Raw genomic sequence first — 21,184 nt, forward strand, 5'->3', positions numbered from 1 at the left:
AAAGAAATAATAATAATAATAATAATAATAATAATAATAATAATAATAATAATAATAATAATAATAATAATAAATGAAATAAATACATAGAAATAGAATAAAATAAAATTACAAGTTTAAAAAAAAAGATAAGATTTAAAAAAATGGTCCCCGGATTTTTTTTTTTGGGGGGGTTGCAACCCCCCCAACCCCCCCTCTAGATCCGCTTCTGTATTGTAAAGATGAAGTCAAATAATTATCATAACTTTGAAATGCATCTACATGTACATGTATATACAGTGTCCTTGCATTCTCTTGTACCCTTCTGCAGGCACACAATGGTGAGATGATGAGATGCAGACTTCATTAGAGCAGCTATCTTTAATAGCTGTTCTATCTGCGATAGCCCTATGATTTAGAAACCAGGACCTAAGCTAGCCTATGAATGCCCTGTGTACTTGATGATTTCTCCACACATATAACTCAAGCCTTAAAACTAGTCATCATATGGTCATTAGTGAGAAAAAACACAGAGAGGAAAAAAATGAATACAGCCAGCATAATACACTGTATGGATATTTCATAGCATGCAAGCAGAATGTGGATTGTTTTACTGATTAAATTACATGTAACCTTAGAGAAAAGTAATTTTCAAAAGTTCCAAAACTGAATAACTCGTTAATGCTTAGAATTAGGTATGGTGACTGAATCATATTTAATCTAATTAGTTTTACATGTACAAGTACACCCTGTACATGTACATATGTGGGGGCCCTATTCATAAGCAATTTGTTTTTTGTAGCCCTGACTATATATTTGCTTTGTATTTTTTATGTTTTTCTTTTTTTCTTTTGTATGTTTTGCTTTTACATATTTATGTTTAAATAAATTCAATTCAATATCAGCCTGTACACCCCAATTTTCAAAGAGATCATACCTCATCTTAAGGCTCAACTATCCAAAACAAGGCCCTTCATTATAACACAAATTTGATTGAAAATCGATATTCTTATGAGTGGCTTAACCACTTTGAAAAATAATGCACTATATAATCTCATGATAAATGGACTACCTAGTGATTTTTTATTCTATAAAACGTTGTATAAATTGTCAGGCTACCGGTAAACAAAAAAAGTGTATTATGAGTAGAACTAGATGTCTGCTTGTGGGGTCTGTCACATAGACTACAGGATAATCGTTGGAGATTGCTAATCATAATGCTCAAAATGAGAAATATTTTACCACTGATGCACAATGCTGTTGATTTTCACAGACTTGGGGGAATACGTCACGGCACTGCATGACGTCACCTACAATGTATATACTGTCCCACAGGTTTCATCAAGGAGATTGCCCTGTAGAATACCACTACAACAGCTTATCAAAGGTAGTGTCAGCTAAAGTACATGTTTCTATATTTATAGTGGGTCATGATTCAGATTAGCATGTTACCTCAAATACTATAATGTGTATGCAATTTTTGGTACATACTTATATTCTTTACTACATGTAGGTGAACGTGTTAGCAAGAAAAGATTTTTAATATTTATGAGACACTTGATCTACACATGAGTATAAAATACAAAATGCCTATCAAGTTCATATCTTGTAGCAAATATTTTGCTCAGTAGGTATTTTCAGGCTATTGTTGTATTTTCATTTGTTTTTACACTCATTTCTCCAAAAAAAGATCTGGATGCAGGATGGGGAATTCTTGTACAGAGAAATCTTTACAAGAGAAGTTTCTCTAAAATATGAATTTTGTGGTTAGAAAAGTAAATGTCAACAAAGAGCTAATGGACCTCCTTGAAATGGGATGACAACTGGAACCACAAACACTCAAGATGAAGAGCTTGTGATTTATAGTGTAGGCTTAAAAAACATTTGCAGCACTGCATCCACTTTAAAAGTGTGAGGTCATTTTTACTGAGGATAAAAAGGACAGTAGTTCCTCCTGGTGTTGGGTAGGGCAGTGGCTGCACATGGCAAACCTTGGACAGGTTTCCTGTCGGTGGAGGAAATGATGAAATCAGGCAGAACTAACCCATTGTCAGAGGAAATCCTGTTCACTCCCTTTTCCAGCATCCTTTTAAGTTATTTTAACCCATGGAATACACTTTGATTTGGGTACACTCGTACAACACATACTTTCCAGAGATCTCTGATGGAGTTATCTCAGGCTTAGTATTCTATGGATTAATCATATTCCACTGGATTATGTACATTTTATGGTTTGTGCACGAAAAATATCCCTGGTTGAAAAAGCTACCACCATGTATAAAGATCTATTTGCTGCCAGTCAAAATACTTTTGAGGGGCATTCTTAAATGTTTACCGGTATTTCTTTGAAACTTAAATCTGTAAAAGTGGTACATAACCTTAATCCTGAATTTCTAAAATGGATAAGGCTGGTTATTAAAACATAAAACAATTATTGAAATGCATAGTTCAAAGCATTGAGCATTTCCGGTAAATACACAGTAATACATGCATGGAACCCAGGTACGTGTATAATTGCTTTATGGATTATGATTTTTTTTTTCTTCTTCCAACTATTAAGAATATCAAAGCAATGAATATCTACACGTACATGTAGCTATATATGTATCTGAAGTATATTGTTAACCATGTTGGCTCTTATATTTTCTATATCAATGACTATAATTCCCAGATTTCCCAAGAAACTCATTGGGCATTTTTTTAAAATTATTTAATTTCACTCGGTAGAGGTTTTAAATCATTCTTGATCATGATTCTTCATAGTACGCCTCTGCAATCAGCAGTGCAGCAAGTTCTTCCAGAACAGTACAGTCAAACCTGCCTATGGCGACTGCCCACGGGAAACATAAAAAGTTTTCTTTGTAGACAGGTTCATTTAGTATGTGGTTCAATGAGAAACCATTTTCAAGGGAAACAAAAAATGTGGTCTTTCTAGACAGGTGGTCACTGTGGCAGGTTTGACTGTATCATCATATTATGACTTTTGCATACATGTAAATGGTATGTACTGTATGTACATGTACATGTACATGTACATGTACATGTATACTATGAGTCCAAGTATTTTTTTCAATCTTAACATATAAAAGTATGGAATTATGGATATTAAAAATCAGAACAAAAATGAGAGCAGCAAGCATTTTATCAGGTAGAGCACGGAACTCAGAATGCACTGTTGATGGTGAAATGGCAATGAAATACAAATAATTAAGCATCATGAATTAGTATCTCTTGTGTAATAGAATCATGTCACTTTTCACCATCATTTTGTAATGGTCTATTTACAACGTCATTATTTTTGTATCAATCATGAACAACAGATCTACATGTAGATATCAATCTCGAGTAAACCATCCATGATTAGGAAATAGTAACAAGTCTCATTCACAACATACACATCAATCTCTGAACAAATCAACACAGTACTGCACAGTAAATGGAAAAATTGAGACAAAACCGACTCCCTGAACTTTGACTCAGGACTAATAATAGGAAAACTAAGACCCTTTCTAGACAGAGTTCATTTGTTAAATCTGATTTTGGGGCAAAAGTATCAACTACATGTAAGTCCCAGGTTTAAAGCTTACTACAATACAATACGAGCCCAAGAGTTTCAACTTTTCCACTATTCAAATGATTCAGTGAGAGTGTATTATAGGAAGCACCATGCATGTCTGCAACCCTATTGAATAGACTTGAAAATGGTTAAGAATTTTGTTGGAACAATTCCTGGAATAATAACAATAATGCATAAGATTTGTAAGGCAACACATTCACTTGACAATCAAATGCTCAAGGCGCAGCTTGTGCAAAAGATGAAATAAATGATAAATATAAAAAAGTGCGATAGGAAAGGTAAGGAGATGAAAGGTAATGGTAATCAATTATAGGCTAAATTAAACAGATATTTCTTAAGATTATTTTTCAACACTTCAGCAGAACTGCTATCTTTTATGATTATTTTCATGTTATTCCTGAATGTCCAAAAGAGTAAGAAGGTTAAATGTTAAAACATGTGACAATAAAGTTGAACTTGCATTCATTTACTCTACTGTAGATGGATTGTCAGCATCAAATTGGCAATGCTAAATCAGCCTTTCCTGTACGCAAGAATGTTATACGTTTCCAGCCAGGATCAACAATGCAAACTCTAGTCAGAGGTCAAAGTTTTTTGTCATGTAAATTGCAAAAAAATGCTTATAATATATGAAACTGATTTCAAAGTGTATTGCATGAGTAGAAAGAAAAATCATTCAGCAAAACGTCAAAGGTACCGGGTAGTTTTTGCAATGTTCGTTTGCCGTTAGACCGAAAGCTTCAGTCTCTGATATCAATAGTTGTTCCGCTGAGACTATTTAGATTCGTCTGGCTCCGCTAACCGCATCTATATACAGAGACCTACATGTAAGTACATCGTACGGCCGGGTTAGTGAGGGGGTTCTCCATTGCAATTTGTATGTGTTTGCCAATCTCATTGCACGCAGTAGCTTCAAGAAAATGGACAGATTAGCTAAAAGTAAGTTCCTTATAAAGTTATATTTGTTGATGCTTTATAATTATATCAAAATCAATATTATAATACAATATTAATTTTTGATGTTATTTTTATAATATCAGTAAGGGCCCTGGTCTGAGAATAAGAAAGACAAACAAGATCGTCTTCGAAAAACGCGGACAGATGCGTCCGCAAAAGTTTGTATCGTCTGCATTTACGCTGACGATTCTGATTTCCGATCTGCGCGTTGGCGATGCAAAAAAACGGGTTCCGCAGTGATTTTCTTGATGCATTTTACATTGACTTTGTACAGACTTTCATGTTATGAGCGATAAATCCTCAGGAAGAAAGACGACCCATAAAAGTATATGATCGAACTGGGGGTATTTTAAGTAGGCGGATTATTTTTTCGCATCGCCAGTGCGGGAATCGAGAACCTGAAACCTGCAGAGCGCCGTAAACTAAGATTACAGTCGCTAACTTACACACGCATGCACCCGCACGCGCACCCGGTCGTCAGGACGGTATGTACATGTAATTGTATTTTGTACTGTGCGCATGTGCTTCAGTTTGCTGTGAATCATGTGAGAAAGTGCACATTATAAAGTCTTTGTTTTTCAGGAAAAATACTCCGAAAAAGATAAGAAAATTGGCATGAAACAGCTCCCCAAAAACATATATTTCATAATTCACTGAGCCAGTACTTTTGTGGTAGGCCTAATAATGCTAGTTTGACTCTGCCTAGCCACCGCCCCAACATTTCGCACCAGAAGCCAATGCAAGCCAAAGCCCGATGGCTGCAGCCAAGGTCAAACTTGTTTAGAAAATAAAAATCAAATTCACACATAAAATGTACCGTACACATATTCAATCTTCATTAGACACTATCCAAACACAACATGGACAAATATGCTGCAGAAATACTCACCAAACATTCTCAAATGCATGTTTGTAATCGGGTTGTACGACCCGCAAGCCAGAAGCAAGACTCTTGTGGGCGCCGCCATTTTGTCGATGGATCGCAGAGGTTGACGAACTTTCGCGTGCACACCAGCTGATATTGGAGCAGACGGCTTCTCATCGGCGTAGGAGAATGCCGTAGCAGCCGCCGCTCCATTGCCAGCGCATTTCGTACACGGCGTTGAGTTTGTTTTGATCGGCGAATTCGGAGGTCGAAAAAAGTGTGGGGAAACCGAGCGAGATCGCCTCGTACTACTATCTCGATTGGGCCTCATACAGATTGTTATAAACTTAAACTTTCCCGGCATTTCATATAAAACAAATCAGAAGGAAGATAAGTGTTCCATTATCCAACGACAAATCCATGAGTGTAAATAGCAAGTGAAAGTAGTAAAATGAAACTACCCCACTAGGACATGTTTTCGGTCATCCCAAAGTTGGCTTTCGTCATTTTGTACGGGTCACTTGCTCGGAGTTGGTTGGCTGAGAGAAGTCCCGAGTGGGCGGGTCGGGACGTAAGCCGATAATACGCTCTCAGCAAATGAGTGGGCAGGGGTTGTAGAAAGCGGCTTGGAATGTATGAATATCTTGACGTCACATCGTAAATCCTTTTTGAGATTGACCCATGTTGTACATGTAACTCTTTCCGATTCATACTTGCTATCTAATTAAGTTGTTCTTCTAATCTGTGTGGTGAGCAAAGCACCTAGCTCTATCTGGAAGAAACCCAAGCAAGCCTCCAATGAGAACATGTTTTTAAAATATATTTTAATTGTGAACTTTGAATAAAGTATAAACTATGTGAATGGATTGAATAAAGGGAAGTGCTTGCATACTTCACATAGCAACATATATACCTATCTTTTCCGAGATTTCAATTTATGAGAGCAAATTTAGAAAGGATTTGTTATATTTATTTATTAAGAAGGTTGGTATTTTGAGGAACATTGTACATGTACACATATATTAAGCCAACCCTTTTTGAGGGTGTTATTATTTCTTTGTTCACACTAATAACCTTAGCTTTTTAATTGAAAGACAAATTAAACACACAATAGAAACGAGTGATTCTATTCTTATCCAGAAATTAAGCTTATTTTGTTATAAAGAAAAGAACTCAACATATTTTGCAAGTGTGCTGCCTAAAACAAGAATTATTTTATTTTACTTTGATATTATTAATTGTAAGCAATTATCTAGTGAAACATATTTCATTAAAGTCATCACATTTTTTAATAATTAAAAAAAAAAATCATTTATTTATATTTGTTCAATTATTATTATTATTATTTATTTATTATTTTTTTAATTTTTTTATTATTATTATTATTATTTTTTTATTTTTTATTTATTTATTTATTTATTTATTTTTTTTTTTTTTTTGGGGGGGGGGTGATATGGTTTGTGTTTCATGATACTGCTGTTTATGGATTGTATAAAGAGTTTTGGCTCATACTGTATAATTTATGATTCTCTGTAAAAGAGACAGGAGACCCTCAGTATGCAGAGTTGTAAATAATGAGATTTGAATATCACTACTTTGGGAAAGAATGGATCATCCATTGGTCCCAAGTCCCAAGTATAATCATCTGAATTCAAAGTAGATTAATGATCCATAGAATAGATTGAAAAAATGTCAATGTCACCATCATAATCATAATCATCATCATTAGCATCATCTTTCTCATTAAACTTTTTAGATAATTGCACACAAAAACTAAAGTACCACTTACATTGTTTGTTTGTTTACTGTAGTTAGCATCAATGTCATTATTCTAATGATTTAAATTAAATTACTTTCAACCAGGCAAAGTGAAAAGTAGCACAAATGAATAGAAAAAAGAGAAAGGAATACAGCTTTTTGTTTGTCTTCATACATTTAATCTTCCAACATATTCCTTTACATCAAAATGTCTACAAATCAGAAACAACTGCACTTACATGAGAGTGGCAAAGTGCAAGCAATTTATCATTTACCAATAAATGCAAATACTCCATTTCATGTTGTATGGAGGGTATGAATGGAATTGTCTGTTTCAAGCCAGAAGGGCGTTAACTCGTTAAACACATAGTTAACGTCCTTCTGCCTCTAAACAGACAAAATATAGTACAGAGAAGAGAGATGGAATGGGAGAGGATCATAATTATAAATTAAGATAAATAATGATGAAATTAAAATAACTCTGAGTGAAGACATGCATGAATGATTTAAAAGATATAGGTACATGTATTTTCCATACATTTATGTTTCAAACATTTTAAGGGTGAATGCCATATATGTGCCATATCAAATACATTCAGCAGAATAAATGTCACAGATGGTAGCATTGTGGTTTTGTTCACCTACTGTGTTTTTTTCCATCAGAAAGGTAAGCGTCAACTGGTACAACCAACAGTGATGCAGCAAACCAGTAAATAAATAATGTTTTTACCTATTCCCATGTAAAGGAGGATGCGTTAAATAGCATCTCAAATTATGCAAAAACACTTTATCCGGTATGACGACCATCTCGCATGATTGCATAAAACGATTCGGTAAAACATGTCAAAGGTGGTGCTAGAGAGTGTTCTTCATGTGAATTACAGGCAATGAAAAACATTTTCATTGTGCAAAATTACTTGTAGGCATTAAACAGTCCAAGTAACAATTTAAGAAGCATACGTTTTAGTTTGAATGAAAAAGGTGTGCGATCAAACTGTAGGGACGTTGTGTGTACTTGTCATTGAAAATTCATAGTAGCTTAGCAATTATCAAATTGCAGCTGTTGATCACCAGAGCTTTTACCTGTATGACATGCAACTAGAAAGCTCTTTTAAAACAAGAAGGATATCATTCTCAGTTCAACAAAGGCATAAACATCAGTTAAATAATGCCATAAGGTTTACGTAGTAGTCATTCATCTCAAACATGTAATTTCAAATTGCTATATTGCTGCAAACATGTGTGTATTAAATTCATTAATAAAATAGTGGAATAATTGGCAGGTGTTTGGTTAGAAAAGTTAAAATGTCTTCTTGTATTAACTAAGAAAAGAAATCCTCTCTCACCTCATACCTGTGTTCAAATAAGAATTCCATAACTGCTCTCAGAGTCGTACATGAAAAAACATTTTTGCCCCAAGTGAATTATTTTCTTTTTATCTAATGCTAAGGAATTTATTTTACCTTTCTGTTTTCCAAAGAAAATTATTTAATTGCCACCATCCCTGCTGGGAAAAAGGATTGTGTTACAAAGCTTACAACTAACAATGTACAATTTTCTACAGTAAATTGTCTTCTATAAGCTGATGTAATGTATTATCTGCACTTTAAACGACATCGGCTTAGATAGGACTCTTATTCATTAAATGTGGATTCTTCAACATTTTATGTCCAGTAACATTTTTACTATACAAACTGCTTATCCTAAACAAATACATAAAGTGACATGAACTGATTGAATCATTTTTTGCTATCTTTATCCTCCTTTTTGTCTGAGTCTTTTGGTTGTGTGAGATTGCCCATAGCTCTCTGGACGTCTTCACTGGTAGGATCAACCCCTGGTAGGGTGCTCAAGACACTCTGAAGGAATTCAGGATCGTTCATCACCTCAGAGAAATCATCGTCAGGCTAGCGCAAAAGAAAAGAAAAGTAAGAAAAACCTGTGAGTACACACATGTACAATTATACTATCATTATGAATCATAAACTTAGTGGCCCGAATTCACAAAGGAGGTTTGTCGACACCGTTTTGACGCGTTTTGACAAACCTAGGTTTGTAAAAACGCGTCAAAACGTGTCATATGACGTACATAAACCTAGGTTTAACAAACCTCCTTTGTGAATTCGGGCCAATGTGCACAGTACACATCAGCAGCAGTTTAACTCGCTCAATTCTGCCTCTACAAAATATACAGGAGACTTTCCAGTGGAGAAGGAGCAGCCATGTTTTCTCCAGGACTTTGAAAGAACATCCAAGAGCTTTACCTCCTCATCAAAAGCCTGATTAGACTGTCACATTGCCATTAGAGGGAAAATAGTGAATAACAGAGGGTTTATTATTTCTAAACAAGAGCATTTTATTGCAAAGAGTCAGTGTTGGCTCAGTTTTGGCAGCACAAAACTTTCATGAATCTGAATCAACATGAATACACATGAACGTTTCTGGTTTTGTACTGATAAGGATGTGTTATATATTGGATAGCCAATAACTACCTCTATCAGTCACATTTGAATATATTAAGTGATATAATAAGAGCCCCTAGTAGTCATACCTTTGATGCTGCTGAGTCTGTAGCAGGTGTATCTGTTTCCATAGGAGTTTCTCGTTGAGACGAAGGCTCAGCTGATGATGGCAGATCAGCTGAGAAGATCACACAAAAAAAGATAACAGTTTAATTTATAAAGCACTTTTCCTGAGGTTATACTTCAAGGAAATTCTTATACTATTTCCTGAGGTTATACTTCAAGGAATTTCTTATACTATTTCCTGAGGTTATACTTCAAGGAATTTCTTATACTATTTCCTGAGGTTATACTTCAAGGAATTTCTTATAATATTTCCTGAGGTTATACTTCAAGGAATTTCTTAAACTATTTCTTGAGGTTATACTTCAAGGAATTTCTTATACTATTTCCTGAGAATTGTATTACAAATTTTCTTTGTATAAAATGTATATAAACTTACTCCATCTTGCACAGCAAATGTAAAGTCATTAAACAAATGATAAAATACAGTACAATAATTCTTTACTCTTTTGTGAATGAATATCTAATCATTCTCTTCCGGTTCAGAGCCACGCTTCAACTTGGGGAACTTCATACCGATTCCTTACTAAATATACCTACCTACAACCGTTTGTCTTAGAGACATCTGAAGAGCATAAGCAATCTGTTCTTCTTCTGTCATAGCTCCTAGGTCTGGTGTAGGTGTTTCCTCAAAGCTACTCATTGGTTGGTTGGACATCACCAAAGCTTGCTCCAAAAGAGCCTCCTCGGAATCTGAAATAAACAACCAACAATATTTTAACTACATTTTAAAAAAATACTCACTTGTTTGATGATTAATAATGCATTAGTGCTTGATATTGTCTCTTAGGAGCTTGAATGGCATTAACTCATGTACTTTAACACAGAGTGATTGTCCTTATGGCTCAGATAAAACAGATAAAATTGTGCATCTAGTGAGTACAAAAAAAAGCTTTGAAAAGTATCCTCAAGAACCAACAGTACCAAAACCATATGTCTTTATGTATATTTTGTAATCTGTATTGTTTCTGCATGTGAAATGTGAAATCAATAAACTCAAACTCAAACTCAAACTCAAACTCAAGTGTCCAGTCAACTATCATTTAGCTAGTTGTCACCAGAAATAAGTCATTATTTTTCTTATTTTTGTCAGCTGGAATTGTATCTACTGAGTGAAATGATTTAAAATGCTTTAGAATCAGGTTCAATTTGCAGTAGTATCAATACGGTGGTGGTATAGAGCTCCTTGATTGCAAAGACAAATTCTGTGATATAATTCTATTAGTTCTGATATCGTTTTCAGACTACTTTCAACTGATGTATTTTTTAAAAGTAGCAATGCTGTAAGGAATGATATACTCCTTCTTCTTCTGCAGTATACTCCTCAACGTCCTGTTAGGAACCAAACAAGGAGGATGAGGGGGTGCGCACTGTTGCTTATTTATAATAGTGCTGTAGGTCAGACGCTATGTTCGTGTTCGGTTCGGTTTGGCAGAGTTCGGCAATTTTTTCACCCAAACTTGGTTTGGTTCGGCTTGGTTCGGTTTGGTTCGGTTTGGTTCGGTTCGGAAGTGCCATTTTCGGCGAACTTCCGTTTAGTTCGGCGGTTCGGCTAGAGCACTAATTTATACTAACCTGCTGGTTGAGCACTAGGTTTATCAGTGGATGAGGGGGTGCGCACTCTTGCTTATTTATACTAACCTGCTGGTTGAGCACTTGGTTTATCAGTGGATGAGGGGGTGCACACTCTTGCTTATTTATACTAACCTGCTGGTTGAGCACTTGGTTTATCAGTGGATGAGGGGGTGCGCACTCTTGCTTATTTATACTAACCTGCTGGTTGAGCACTTGGTTTATCAGTGGATGAGGGGGTGCACACTCTTGCTTATTTATACTAACCTGCTGGTTGAGCACTTGGTTTATCAGTGGATGAGGGGGTGCGCACTGTTGCTTATTTATACTAACCTGCTGGTTGAGCACTTGGTTTATCAGTGGATGAGGGGGTGCGCACTGTTGCTTATTTATACTAACCTGCTGGTTGAGCAATTGGTTTATCAGTGGATGAGGGGGTGCGCACTGTTGCTTATTTATACTAACCTGCTGGTTGAGCAATTGGTTTATCGGTGGTACCATCACCAGGCTCCTTGGTGACATCTTCTTGCCTCTGTCTCTGCTCCTCCATCGAGATACGCAAGGCCTGGAACAAAGAAAAGAAGCTCTCACGATAACATAGCACCACTCTTACTGACAATTTCAGGGAAAATAAAGCTTTTTCTCAAAAGATTTCATGGTATCATCTTCTTATTTCTGTCTCTGCTCCCAAATATAGATACGCAGGGACAGGGGAAAGAAACTAGTTTTTGTGATTGCAGTACTCCTACTGAAATATTCAGGGAAAACAAACTTTGGAAAATCTTTATGATATTTCTTGGTATCGTTTTCTAGACTCTGTCTCTGCTTCTCCATCGAAATACACAGAGCCTGGGACAGAGAGAATCGGGTCTCATTGTTTAATATAACAGTACTGCTATTGGAAGTTTCCAGGAAAACAACTTCATATTTTGGGCCTGCATAAAGGAAAACCCCTCAATCATCAATATTTCAGTATTGACAATGAAACTTACCATGGCCAATTCAGGGTCTGTGGAAGGATCAAAGCCAAACTCAAAATCTCCACCGCTTGCTCCAGGTAGCCCTGGTACAGCACCAGATCCATCTTCTCCTACAATGATTGGGGAGTTCATCAAAGCATCGGACAGCATCGTACCGGGAGGAATGGTGACCAGATGAGACCTAGGGACCATGTGGAAGAGGGTAGTGGGTTAGTTCAATTGAATTGAAATCACACACACACACAACAAAAAATGAGGACTGGTAACATGAAAATCTTTTCTTAGGTGAAGACAAAGATTAAAAAACATCAGTGCCCATATCAATTAATACAATTTGGCAATATTGTGAATACTGAACTGATATTTAAACTGTTGAACACCTTTGCATAATAGCAAGAAAATAATACTGATAACATAATGAAACTTATCAAAAAATGAGTCATCTTTTGAAATTTTACATATAATGGCAGTAAATACAGTGGCAAATCAATTATTAAAATAATCTAGCTTTAGGTGACAGTATGATTTTGGGTTAGATATGTTAAAAGTGATCTCAAACATAATTATGTTTAAAGGGCCACATCATGTCATATTGCTGTAATTATCATTTGAGTGAGAGATATCCTGACTTGTAGCTCTTACCCTGTGCCCTCATTTCCATTGATAGTGTTGATGAATGCTGTCAGCTTGTCTGTGTTCACGCTCTTCAAATGAACAAACATGAAATACAAAATTAACAAATAGTTCTTACGAAATACGAATATTTAACAAAAACAGCATTTTGTAACTAAAAATCTGTATGTCATGTCATATTCTTGAGCGCTGTTCTGACCAGGCGTGGATCCAGGATTTCTTTTTTTTTTGCTCCCGAAAATTTGAAAATCGCGCCAGCCGAAAAGTCGCTCAGTGGGGGGGGGGTAGTGAGCACATTTTTTTTGGGGGGGTCCTCGAAAATTTTAAAATTTGCACCCCCCCCCCTTGAGCGTCAGGGGGGGGGGCCCAACCCCCCAAAAAGGTAAAAATTGCGTGATTTTGCATGACTTTTTTCTCAAGGGGGGGGGGGGGGGGCCCGGGCCCCCCCTGGATCCGCCACTGGTTCTGACAAGGGAAAACTGGTGCGAGTATGGCTAAGATTACAGACTCCTAATTTTTTTTAATTTACGTCTCATATATAGTAACTTTAGATAGAATTTTGAAAAATAGAAATAACTACAATAGCAGCAAGGAATTACATTGTATATCATCTAACATTATAATAACAGTATTAAAAAGGATAGGGAAAAAGGGAAACCTTGTGGAGGCATATTTCTGTTCATAAGACGACCTTGCAGTGGACATGCATGATTTAAAAGACAATAGAGGTTGCCTTGCAAATGAATTGTTATACTGTTTGGCAAGTTGCCCCTACAATGAATTGTAATCCCTCATCACTTATCATACTCTTATAACACTTTATAACACTTACATCTTCTCCAAAGTTGATCAAATCCACAGACACCTTCTCTTTCTTCAATTTCTTGGCCATTTTAACAAGCTTGGAAACAAAGAAAGTAAGATATCAATGTTAAATACAACTTCTTAAAGACAAAGGAAAATGGTATACAAGTCACTGAAGACTACACACTCAAATCATGATAAATTCATTAGAATATTTTGAAAAATTGAATGTTGCATGGATGCTTCTAAAACAAAGAAAGGTACAATGATATATCACTACCAAGTTCAAACCTTTGCAACATAGCTTCACACACATTTATTTAAATATATCAGCATTAACAAAACACAATATCAAATAAATTGTTGATAATATGCTACTTCCAAAAGGGTATCATATTGCATACATCTGCCAACCTTTCACAGCAAAAGTTAAGAATCTCTCAAGGCAAAATAAGGAATAGTCTATTTTATATATTTTTCACACAGAATATTTCTGAAAAGAGAGGAATCTAGAATTCAAAACAATAGCTAGGAAGTCAAAAAACAGGAATCATTCCTTGGATGGTTGGCAGCTATGATATTGACATAAATAACTGATTTATAAATGTTTCTAAATAATAAAAGATTTAATTTAGACATAATACCTCTTTCTCTTCACTCTCCACTGGGCTTCCAACGAATGCAACAATCCTCATCCTGTGATTCTTGCCTTGTCTGTGCTTCAATGCCAACTAGAAATGGGAAAGATTTTTCATGTTGAAAAAACAAGAGGAGATCCATTACCTGATTGGTCAATGAAATGTTAGGTGGTATATATAAGAATTTAGACCAATAAAATCTACTTGAAGCTGCCCACAATTCCCACAAATAAACAATAAAAACAATTTAGTCTAAATAATGTCAAAGGAAGGTTTCAGGAATTAAATAAAAAAAACATTCAGAGCAAAGGTGAATATCTTCAATTTGGAATTTGTTGGATTTCAAATTTAAATACAGATAAATCCATTCCATGGTCATGTGTTGATACTTCTAGCCATCACATTAAATGATGTTGTCTAGACAAAGTTTAGTCAGCAGATGAGCCCTATACAAGAAATATGTTTAATATGTTAAGGATTAGCATTGGGTTTTAAAAAAATTGTTCAGTCCAAGGTGGAAGTAAGGTTTTCAAATATCTTTAAAACCAATTCTAAACAACAGTCACTGGAGAATGTGTCCATTCTTCCTTTGGCTAGCCCCATTTAAAAAAAATAGCTTAAGTCATGCAATATCAAATTTCAAGGTAGGACACCTGTATGCCTAAGCTCAATCATGAACAAGTTACTCATATTTTGATTTAAGATGTTTTTGTGTACTTAGGAGAAAGGCTAAGGAATGAGACATGACGAGTTGATTTGACGGTATCCAAATAACAAGTGAGAGTACCTTATTAGATGCTTCTCGCTAGTACACAATTCTGTATGTTCACTTTACACATTAACTGGATGTGTGTATCACATTACATAACACATATGGCAATGGTGGGAAAGTTTACCTCAAAGGAATGTTGTGCATCAAGAATGTTGCGCGTACAAGCATGTATCACATTTGGGGTCAAAGGAAGTGCGATGGAAAGAACCAAGATTGGAATGTAAACAATACACAAACACAATAGGTGTTTCTGGTTGAAACTCACATGTGCTACTCTGATTCCAATGATGAAGCTCAGCTTGCCATTAGGAGATACTTGGTGAAGCCTTGCCAAGATACGACCAACATCATTTGTCATGGTTACTAGGCATTTTACGCTGTATTTAAAAAAAAATGTTAAAACATTTAATATTATACACATTCCTTTTATTTCCTGAAATGATAGCTCTCAATCATGATTCAATCAATATTTTACCATGAATTATTTTAGCCTGAATTTGAGGGTACACTGTATATTGAAAAAGTGTATCAAATGATCATGTTACACACAACGTCAAGAAGATGTACATTCCTATAATAATACAGCTCTTCCATGAGATGATTAAACTCTTTTAAAAATGCAATATTCCAAACTGGTTTTAATGAATGACAAACTGATTTTTAAAGAAAAATTCCCTTGTCAATCTCAAGGCAGACTGAACCAAATTTGTTTCACTTCAATAGTATACTTAACCCCAACCCTCACTATGAACATGACTGACAAAGAAAGCGGACAAAATATACAGTTCCTCAGGTAGACAAAGGAACATCCCTTCACTGCTATTATGTAAAAATGTGTATAACACAAACAGGTGTCACATGCATATTCACTTTTTACATAATAGCAGTGAAGGGATGTTCCTTTGTCTACCTGAGGAACTGTATATTTTGTCTGCTTTCTTTGTCCGTCATGTTCATAGTGCCTATACCTAAAACTCTATTGCAACCCTAACCCTATACCTATGATGGAAGACAATCTATAGCAACTGTTGGGGTGCATGTGTCACATCACTTAAATGTACCAGTGAAAAAAATATGCAGGGACTCGGGGCGATTTACCCCTCGAAATGTCCAAAAGAGCCCCCGAAAATCAGAAAGAGCCCCAAAAATTTGCATAGAGTTCAATGCAAAACAAATTTTAGAATATTATTTTCATGCAGGCAGGCTTGAAAAGTAGCCCCCGAAAAATAAATATTAATTTTTTCCCTGAAATGTACTACATCATCTACATGTATGTTGATACTCACTCTGAGAGGGTGATGAGTCCGACAGTGTTTTCAGGATTAGAGCGTGTCTTGGAGAGACACACAAGGTTGACTGCATCCTGCTGTGCCTGGATACGTGTTGGAAGGAAATCTCCATTCCGCATGTACTCACTGGTGTCCACACTGCATTTAAAAGAAGACAATGGATTAAAACAAATATGCAAAAACGTGCCATTCTACATCAGAAATAACTCTCATATTAACTCTTCATTCATTCAACACTAATACATGTAAGTGTATATGTTTTTGTTTAAAAATATATTTTGGATTAGACCGAAAGCTTCAGTCTCTGATATCAACAGCTGTTCCGCTGAGATTGCATAGATCTGGCTCCTCTGACCGCCTCTATACATAGACTGAAGTATGTCCTATGGGGTACTGTGTGGAAGGAATGGTTTGGTTCGGCCAGACCGCGATGAATGAGATATGCAACAAGTTTTTTTCACTCTTTACGTCTTGATATATCCACTTTGGCTGCAATATTACACTGAATCTTATTAAAAATTAAAAATAACAAATCTACTTCGACTTGCGATAGCTTGCCATTTGCTCAGAGCTCATTTGGATCCTCTCCACGCTGTGTATACACTACATTTAATCAATAGTATAGTATTGCTGCTATGAGTAATCCAGGCTAAGTTGTAGGTATGCTCTTACTGAAATCTAGATCTATGTTTTTAAGTTGAAAACAATGGAGAATCATGCAATTTTACTTTTTGTCTTTTGAGTTTTGACATACATACTGTATCTGTCGTTATTTCAACCATAATTCAACATCAGAATGTATGCAAACAGTAGGGTGTCTGGTCGCGCACCCGATGTTGTGTGCTAAAATCCTTCCCATAGAGATTGCGCGCATCCCTATGCAGTCTACGTGCATTGTGCGATCATGTAAAATTGGTCAATGATTTTATGAACAAATTGAAATTCAAACCTTTATTACTCGTGATCATGAAGGTGAAACTCAATAAATGAGGTGTCATATGAAAGGTTTTTCTCCATATTTCCCAAAGGGGCGCACCCCCGAAATTTCTTAAAATATCTTGATTGAAATGTTGTTTGCATCCTAGCTCCAAAATTTGCCACTTTCTTGAACCGCGCCCCACGGGCTTATGTCCAGCTAGACGTAAGGAAAATATCTATGCACTTATTTTTCGCTAGCCCCAAGAAATCGCTCGCTCCAACAGTTTAAAAATATCCTTCCCCCTATTTGTTGGATCAGCTAATTAGGGAGGCGTGCGCTCCGCTCAGTCCAAACAATGGTTACATCGCGTAACAACTGTGCACATAAATATGCATTAGGATCGTGTACGAATGAAACCCGTAAGTCAATACACATTATAGTGAATGAAGGTATGGCTAGCAGATTGCACTCTCAAACCCGGAAGTAAATACACGTTATAGTCAATGGCGATATCGCAGAGACAACGTGCTCAAGTTGCGCTTTCAGCTTAGCACTATACGTACGCTATGCATATGCATGCATATTGCGCGATGGAGCTGTTTGGCTAAATTTAGCAAAACAAGTTAGAGTAAAGGAGGGGGTTTTCGGTCGGTGGCAGTTTGCAGCCGGTCCGTTGGATGCATGGTAAAATCCCTTTAAAATACATTGCATAACAGCATATCACATATCACACACATACAACATGGCAGAGTCACTGAAGAACCACATTTGCTACAGATCAGCTGGGGAACGCACAGCGCTTGCTTGCTTTCTATTGACTTTGTACATGCGGCCGAAAATTGCCTCGCTAGGCCGAAAACCACCTCCGAAACATCGAAATGGAAATGAATATTGTCATGGCAATTCATGATTTTTTTTCTGGGATTCTTTTTTCGTTTAAATAATAATAGTATTTGCTTCATGATTTGAACAAGAAATGATAAAAATAGGATGTAATGAGTAAAAAAAATAGGATTTTGTCTTAAGTGGCCGAAAACCCCCTCCTTTACTCTAACTCTGCGTTTACGTCTTTTTCGTCGAGTCTGACCAAAATGATATGAATATTGCAGAGTTTTGGAGGGGCTGTATCTTTTGATAGAAACATCGGTGACTCTTGAAACTTTAAATGTATTATTCTGATTAGATCTACATTTTTTAACAAAAAACGATCCCAAATTGAATATTGAAAAATCGTCCAGACACCCTAATAGGGTGTCTGATCGCACACTCATTTTTGTGTGCTAAAATCCTTCCCATTGAGATTGCACACATCCCTATGCAGTCCATGTGCGATGCGCGCTCATGCTAAATTGGTCAATGTTTTTGTTACCAATATTAGATTCAAACCAATATTGCTCGTGATCTTGAAGGTGATACTCAATGAGTGAGGTGTCGTATGAAAGAGCCGTTTTTTGTCCATATTCCCCATAGGGAACCACCCCCAAAATAATAAAAATATCTTGCTCAAAACAGCGATTTAAACATTGTTTCCATGGTAACTTAGAGATTTACCAATTTCACGAAGTGAGCCCCCAAAGTGAGGGATAAGTTGGGCCAGCTGTAAGGAATATATCCATGCGCTTATTTTGTCTGTAGTCCCAAGGGATCACGAGCAGTTTCAGTTTGAAAATACTGTTACTCCGCGCTTTGCATATCGTGCTGTGCATTAGCTGAGCTGTGCGGCTTTTGAGCAAAAATTTTAACTCAGCGTGAACCACTTTTTTTTCCATTCTGACCAAAATGCTATGAATATTGCAGAGTTTCTGAGGGGCTGTATCTTTTGATAAAAAACATTGGTGAGTCTTAAAATTTGAAATGTATTAGTCTATTCTGATTACATTTTTTATTCCCATATCCAACAAAAATATTGAAAAGCGATCCCAAAATTGAAAAATCGTTCAGACATGACCTGTCCTAGACCGAATTTTCCGTCTCTTTCGTTCGTTAGCCTCTTATTGGGGTAGGGTCGGCTGGCTCTCTCTTTAGAGACGGAAGCCGTTTATACACATGTCCTTGCTAACGCCACGGCCAGTTCTGGTCGTAGCGTTTTGCCCCCAAAATCCCCCAAAATGTCATTTTACCTCATGCATTGATTATTTAAAATTAGGAGAAGGTTATACTAACATCGGTTCCACTTACCAACTTGACTGTATAATCCGTTTAATGGTCCCTTTTAAGGAAATTACGGGTCTAAATTGACAGCCGTGTTGAAAATCTTGCAAGGCGTGTTAAACTCTCGCTGCCGGAGTCATCTAAATCAATCTCATCCCTTCTAGTCTACGCCGAAGGCAAAATGATTATGAAGGAAAAACTGTGATAACGCCATTACGAACGTGTAGATGGCGCACAGTTTTTCCTTCATAATCATTTTGCCTTCGGCGTAGACTAGAAGGGATGAGATTGATTTAGATGACTCCGGCAGCGAGAGTTTAACACGCCTTGCAAGATTTTCAACACGGCTGTCAATTTAGACCCGTAATTTCCTTAAAAGGGACCATTAAACGGATTATACAGTCAAGTTGGTAAGTGGAACCGATGTTAGTATAACCTTCTCCTAATTTTAAATAATCAATGCATGAGGTAAAATGACATTTTGGGGGATTTTGGGGGCAAAACGCTACGACCAGAACTGGCCGTGGCGTTAGCAAGGACATGTGTATAAACGGCTTCCGTCTCTAAAGAGAGAGCCAGCCGACCCTACCCCAATAAGAGGCTAACGAACGAAAGAGACGGAAAATTCGGTCTAGACCTGTCCCAAACCCTACAAACAGTGTAGATCTAGAATCTCAGACGTTTGTCTTAAACATATTAATAAGATGACTTTTAGTTTTAGCCCTTGACAACTTTGACTTCGATTTTAAAAAAGTATGTAGATTCTAGATCTAGTCTAGCTCACACAGATCACATCACAGCTCTTCTTCAATCAAACATTACATTACATGTACATGTACATCACATTACATGAACAAGAATTGGTGGGACCGAAGTCAAGAAGAGAAAAGTGCACAATCATTTTGAATGTAGATTCGATACCATAATTTTGGTTACAATAATTAAAATGGTGATTCACATAAATAAATATGGCCATCAAACAAATTAAAAGACCACACATTGTATAAATAATTAATGCGTACTCCCATAAATAACTATTTCTTACCAAACAATTGTACTTTCGAGCACCATTTTTGCTTCTTCAAGTGTTCAATACCCTAACAGAGAGGGCGCTTTGAAAATGCACTTAGAAAATGCAGATGATCTCGCGCTGATCAAAGAGAAATGGATCAATCCATCAGTGCCCAACTAAACGCAAATCTTAAGAAAACATTAAAGCATCCAAGCGGTACCAGCCATCATAATATCATAAATCCTGGAGAAAAAAAAGGTAAAAACACGTAAAATTTACCTATATTTGTCGGACCCCTCCCCTGTTCCTCTGGGGGGGGGGGGGGGGGGGATTTTCATTTTCATTTTTTTGGGGGGGGGGGAGGGGGGTGGCAAAAAAAAAGTAGTGCTCACTACTATTGGTCGGATGATGATGTTCACATTGTGAGATTCATATCCTCGCCCATGACATGCTTTAGCAAAAATATGAATGCCACTTTCGAATATAACACAATATTCTAGCTTCATTCCAATATTATAAACTCATTATTACAAGAAATACGTTAGGTTCATCAAAAGACTAATATCGAATGGAGTCGTTGTAATAGTCGGCCACAGTAATTGTACATGGACTGTATTATAGGAACGGATATATTGACGGACTGTCAACCTCTCTCTCTCTCTCTCTCTCTCTCTTGCTCGTTCTTCCTCTCTC

At 36.5% G+C, this 21,184-nt stretch overlaps 2 protein-coding genes across 4 annotated transcripts in view; both read right to left on the reverse strand.

Moving 5' to 3' along the window:
* The window catches only part of LOC577778 (nicotinamide/nicotinic acid mononucleotide adenylyltransferase 1), a 39,141-nt gene extending 33,085 nt beyond the window's left edge, over window positions 1-6,056 (reverse strand). For 2 of the 3 annotated variants that reach the window (XM_011662792.2, XM_011662793.2), the window contains exon 1: window positions 5,403-6,056. In XM_011662792.2, the coding sequence (XP_011661094.1) occupies window positions 5,403-5,742 (340 nt within the window). In that variant the 5' untranslated portion in view covers window positions 5,743-6,056. The remainder of the gene's footprint in view (window positions 1-5,402) is intronic. The other variant, XM_777991.5, reaches the window with a different exon arrangement.
* A 1,236-nt stretch (window positions 6,057-7,292) lies between these two features.
* On the reverse strand, window positions 7,293-20,649 carry LOC575737 (26S proteasome non-ATPase regulatory subunit 4). Its single transcript, XM_030986316.1, has 11 exons — window positions 20,525-20,649; window positions 16,407-16,547; window positions 15,386-15,497; window positions 14,355-14,441; window positions 13,739-13,807; window positions 12,916-12,977; window positions 12,286-12,454; window positions 11,759-11,858; window positions 10,262-10,414; window positions 9,688-9,776; window positions 7,293-9,043 (listed from the first exon to the last, which is right to left on the reverse strand). The coding sequence occupies exons 1-11, from the start codon at window positions 20,548-20,550 to the stop codon at window positions 8,876-8,878; spliced, it is 1,176 nt and encodes a 391-aa protein (XP_030842176.1). The 5' UTR covers window positions 20,551-20,649; the 3' UTR covers window positions 7,293-8,875.
* Between the last annotated feature and the right edge of the window lie 535 nt (window positions 20,650-21,184).

Source organism: Strongylocentrotus purpuratus, unplaced genomic scaffold, assembly GCF_000002235.5.
Source record: "Strongylocentrotus purpuratus isolate Spur 01 unplaced genomic scaffold, Spur_5.0 spur5_scaffold_15, whole genome shotgun sequence".
NCBI classification, from domain to species: Eukaryota; Metazoa; Echinodermata; class Echinoidea; order Camarodonta; family Strongylocentrotidae; genus Strongylocentrotus; species Strongylocentrotus purpuratus.

Bases quoted from the DNA above. Each gene is read 5' to 3' on its own strand.
- LOC575737 (XM_030986316.1), bottom strand. From the start codon at position 20,550: ATGGTGCTCGAAAGTACAATTGTTTG. The intron at 10,415-11,758 runs GTTAGTATAAAT...TGTTTATTTCAG, and splicing joins ACCAATTGCTCAACCAGCAG to ATTCCGAGGAGGCTCTTTTG. The intron at 9,044-9,687 runs GTATGACTACTA...CTTTTGCGCTAG, and splicing joins CAGACTCAGCAGCATCAAAG to CCTGACGATGATTTCTCTGA.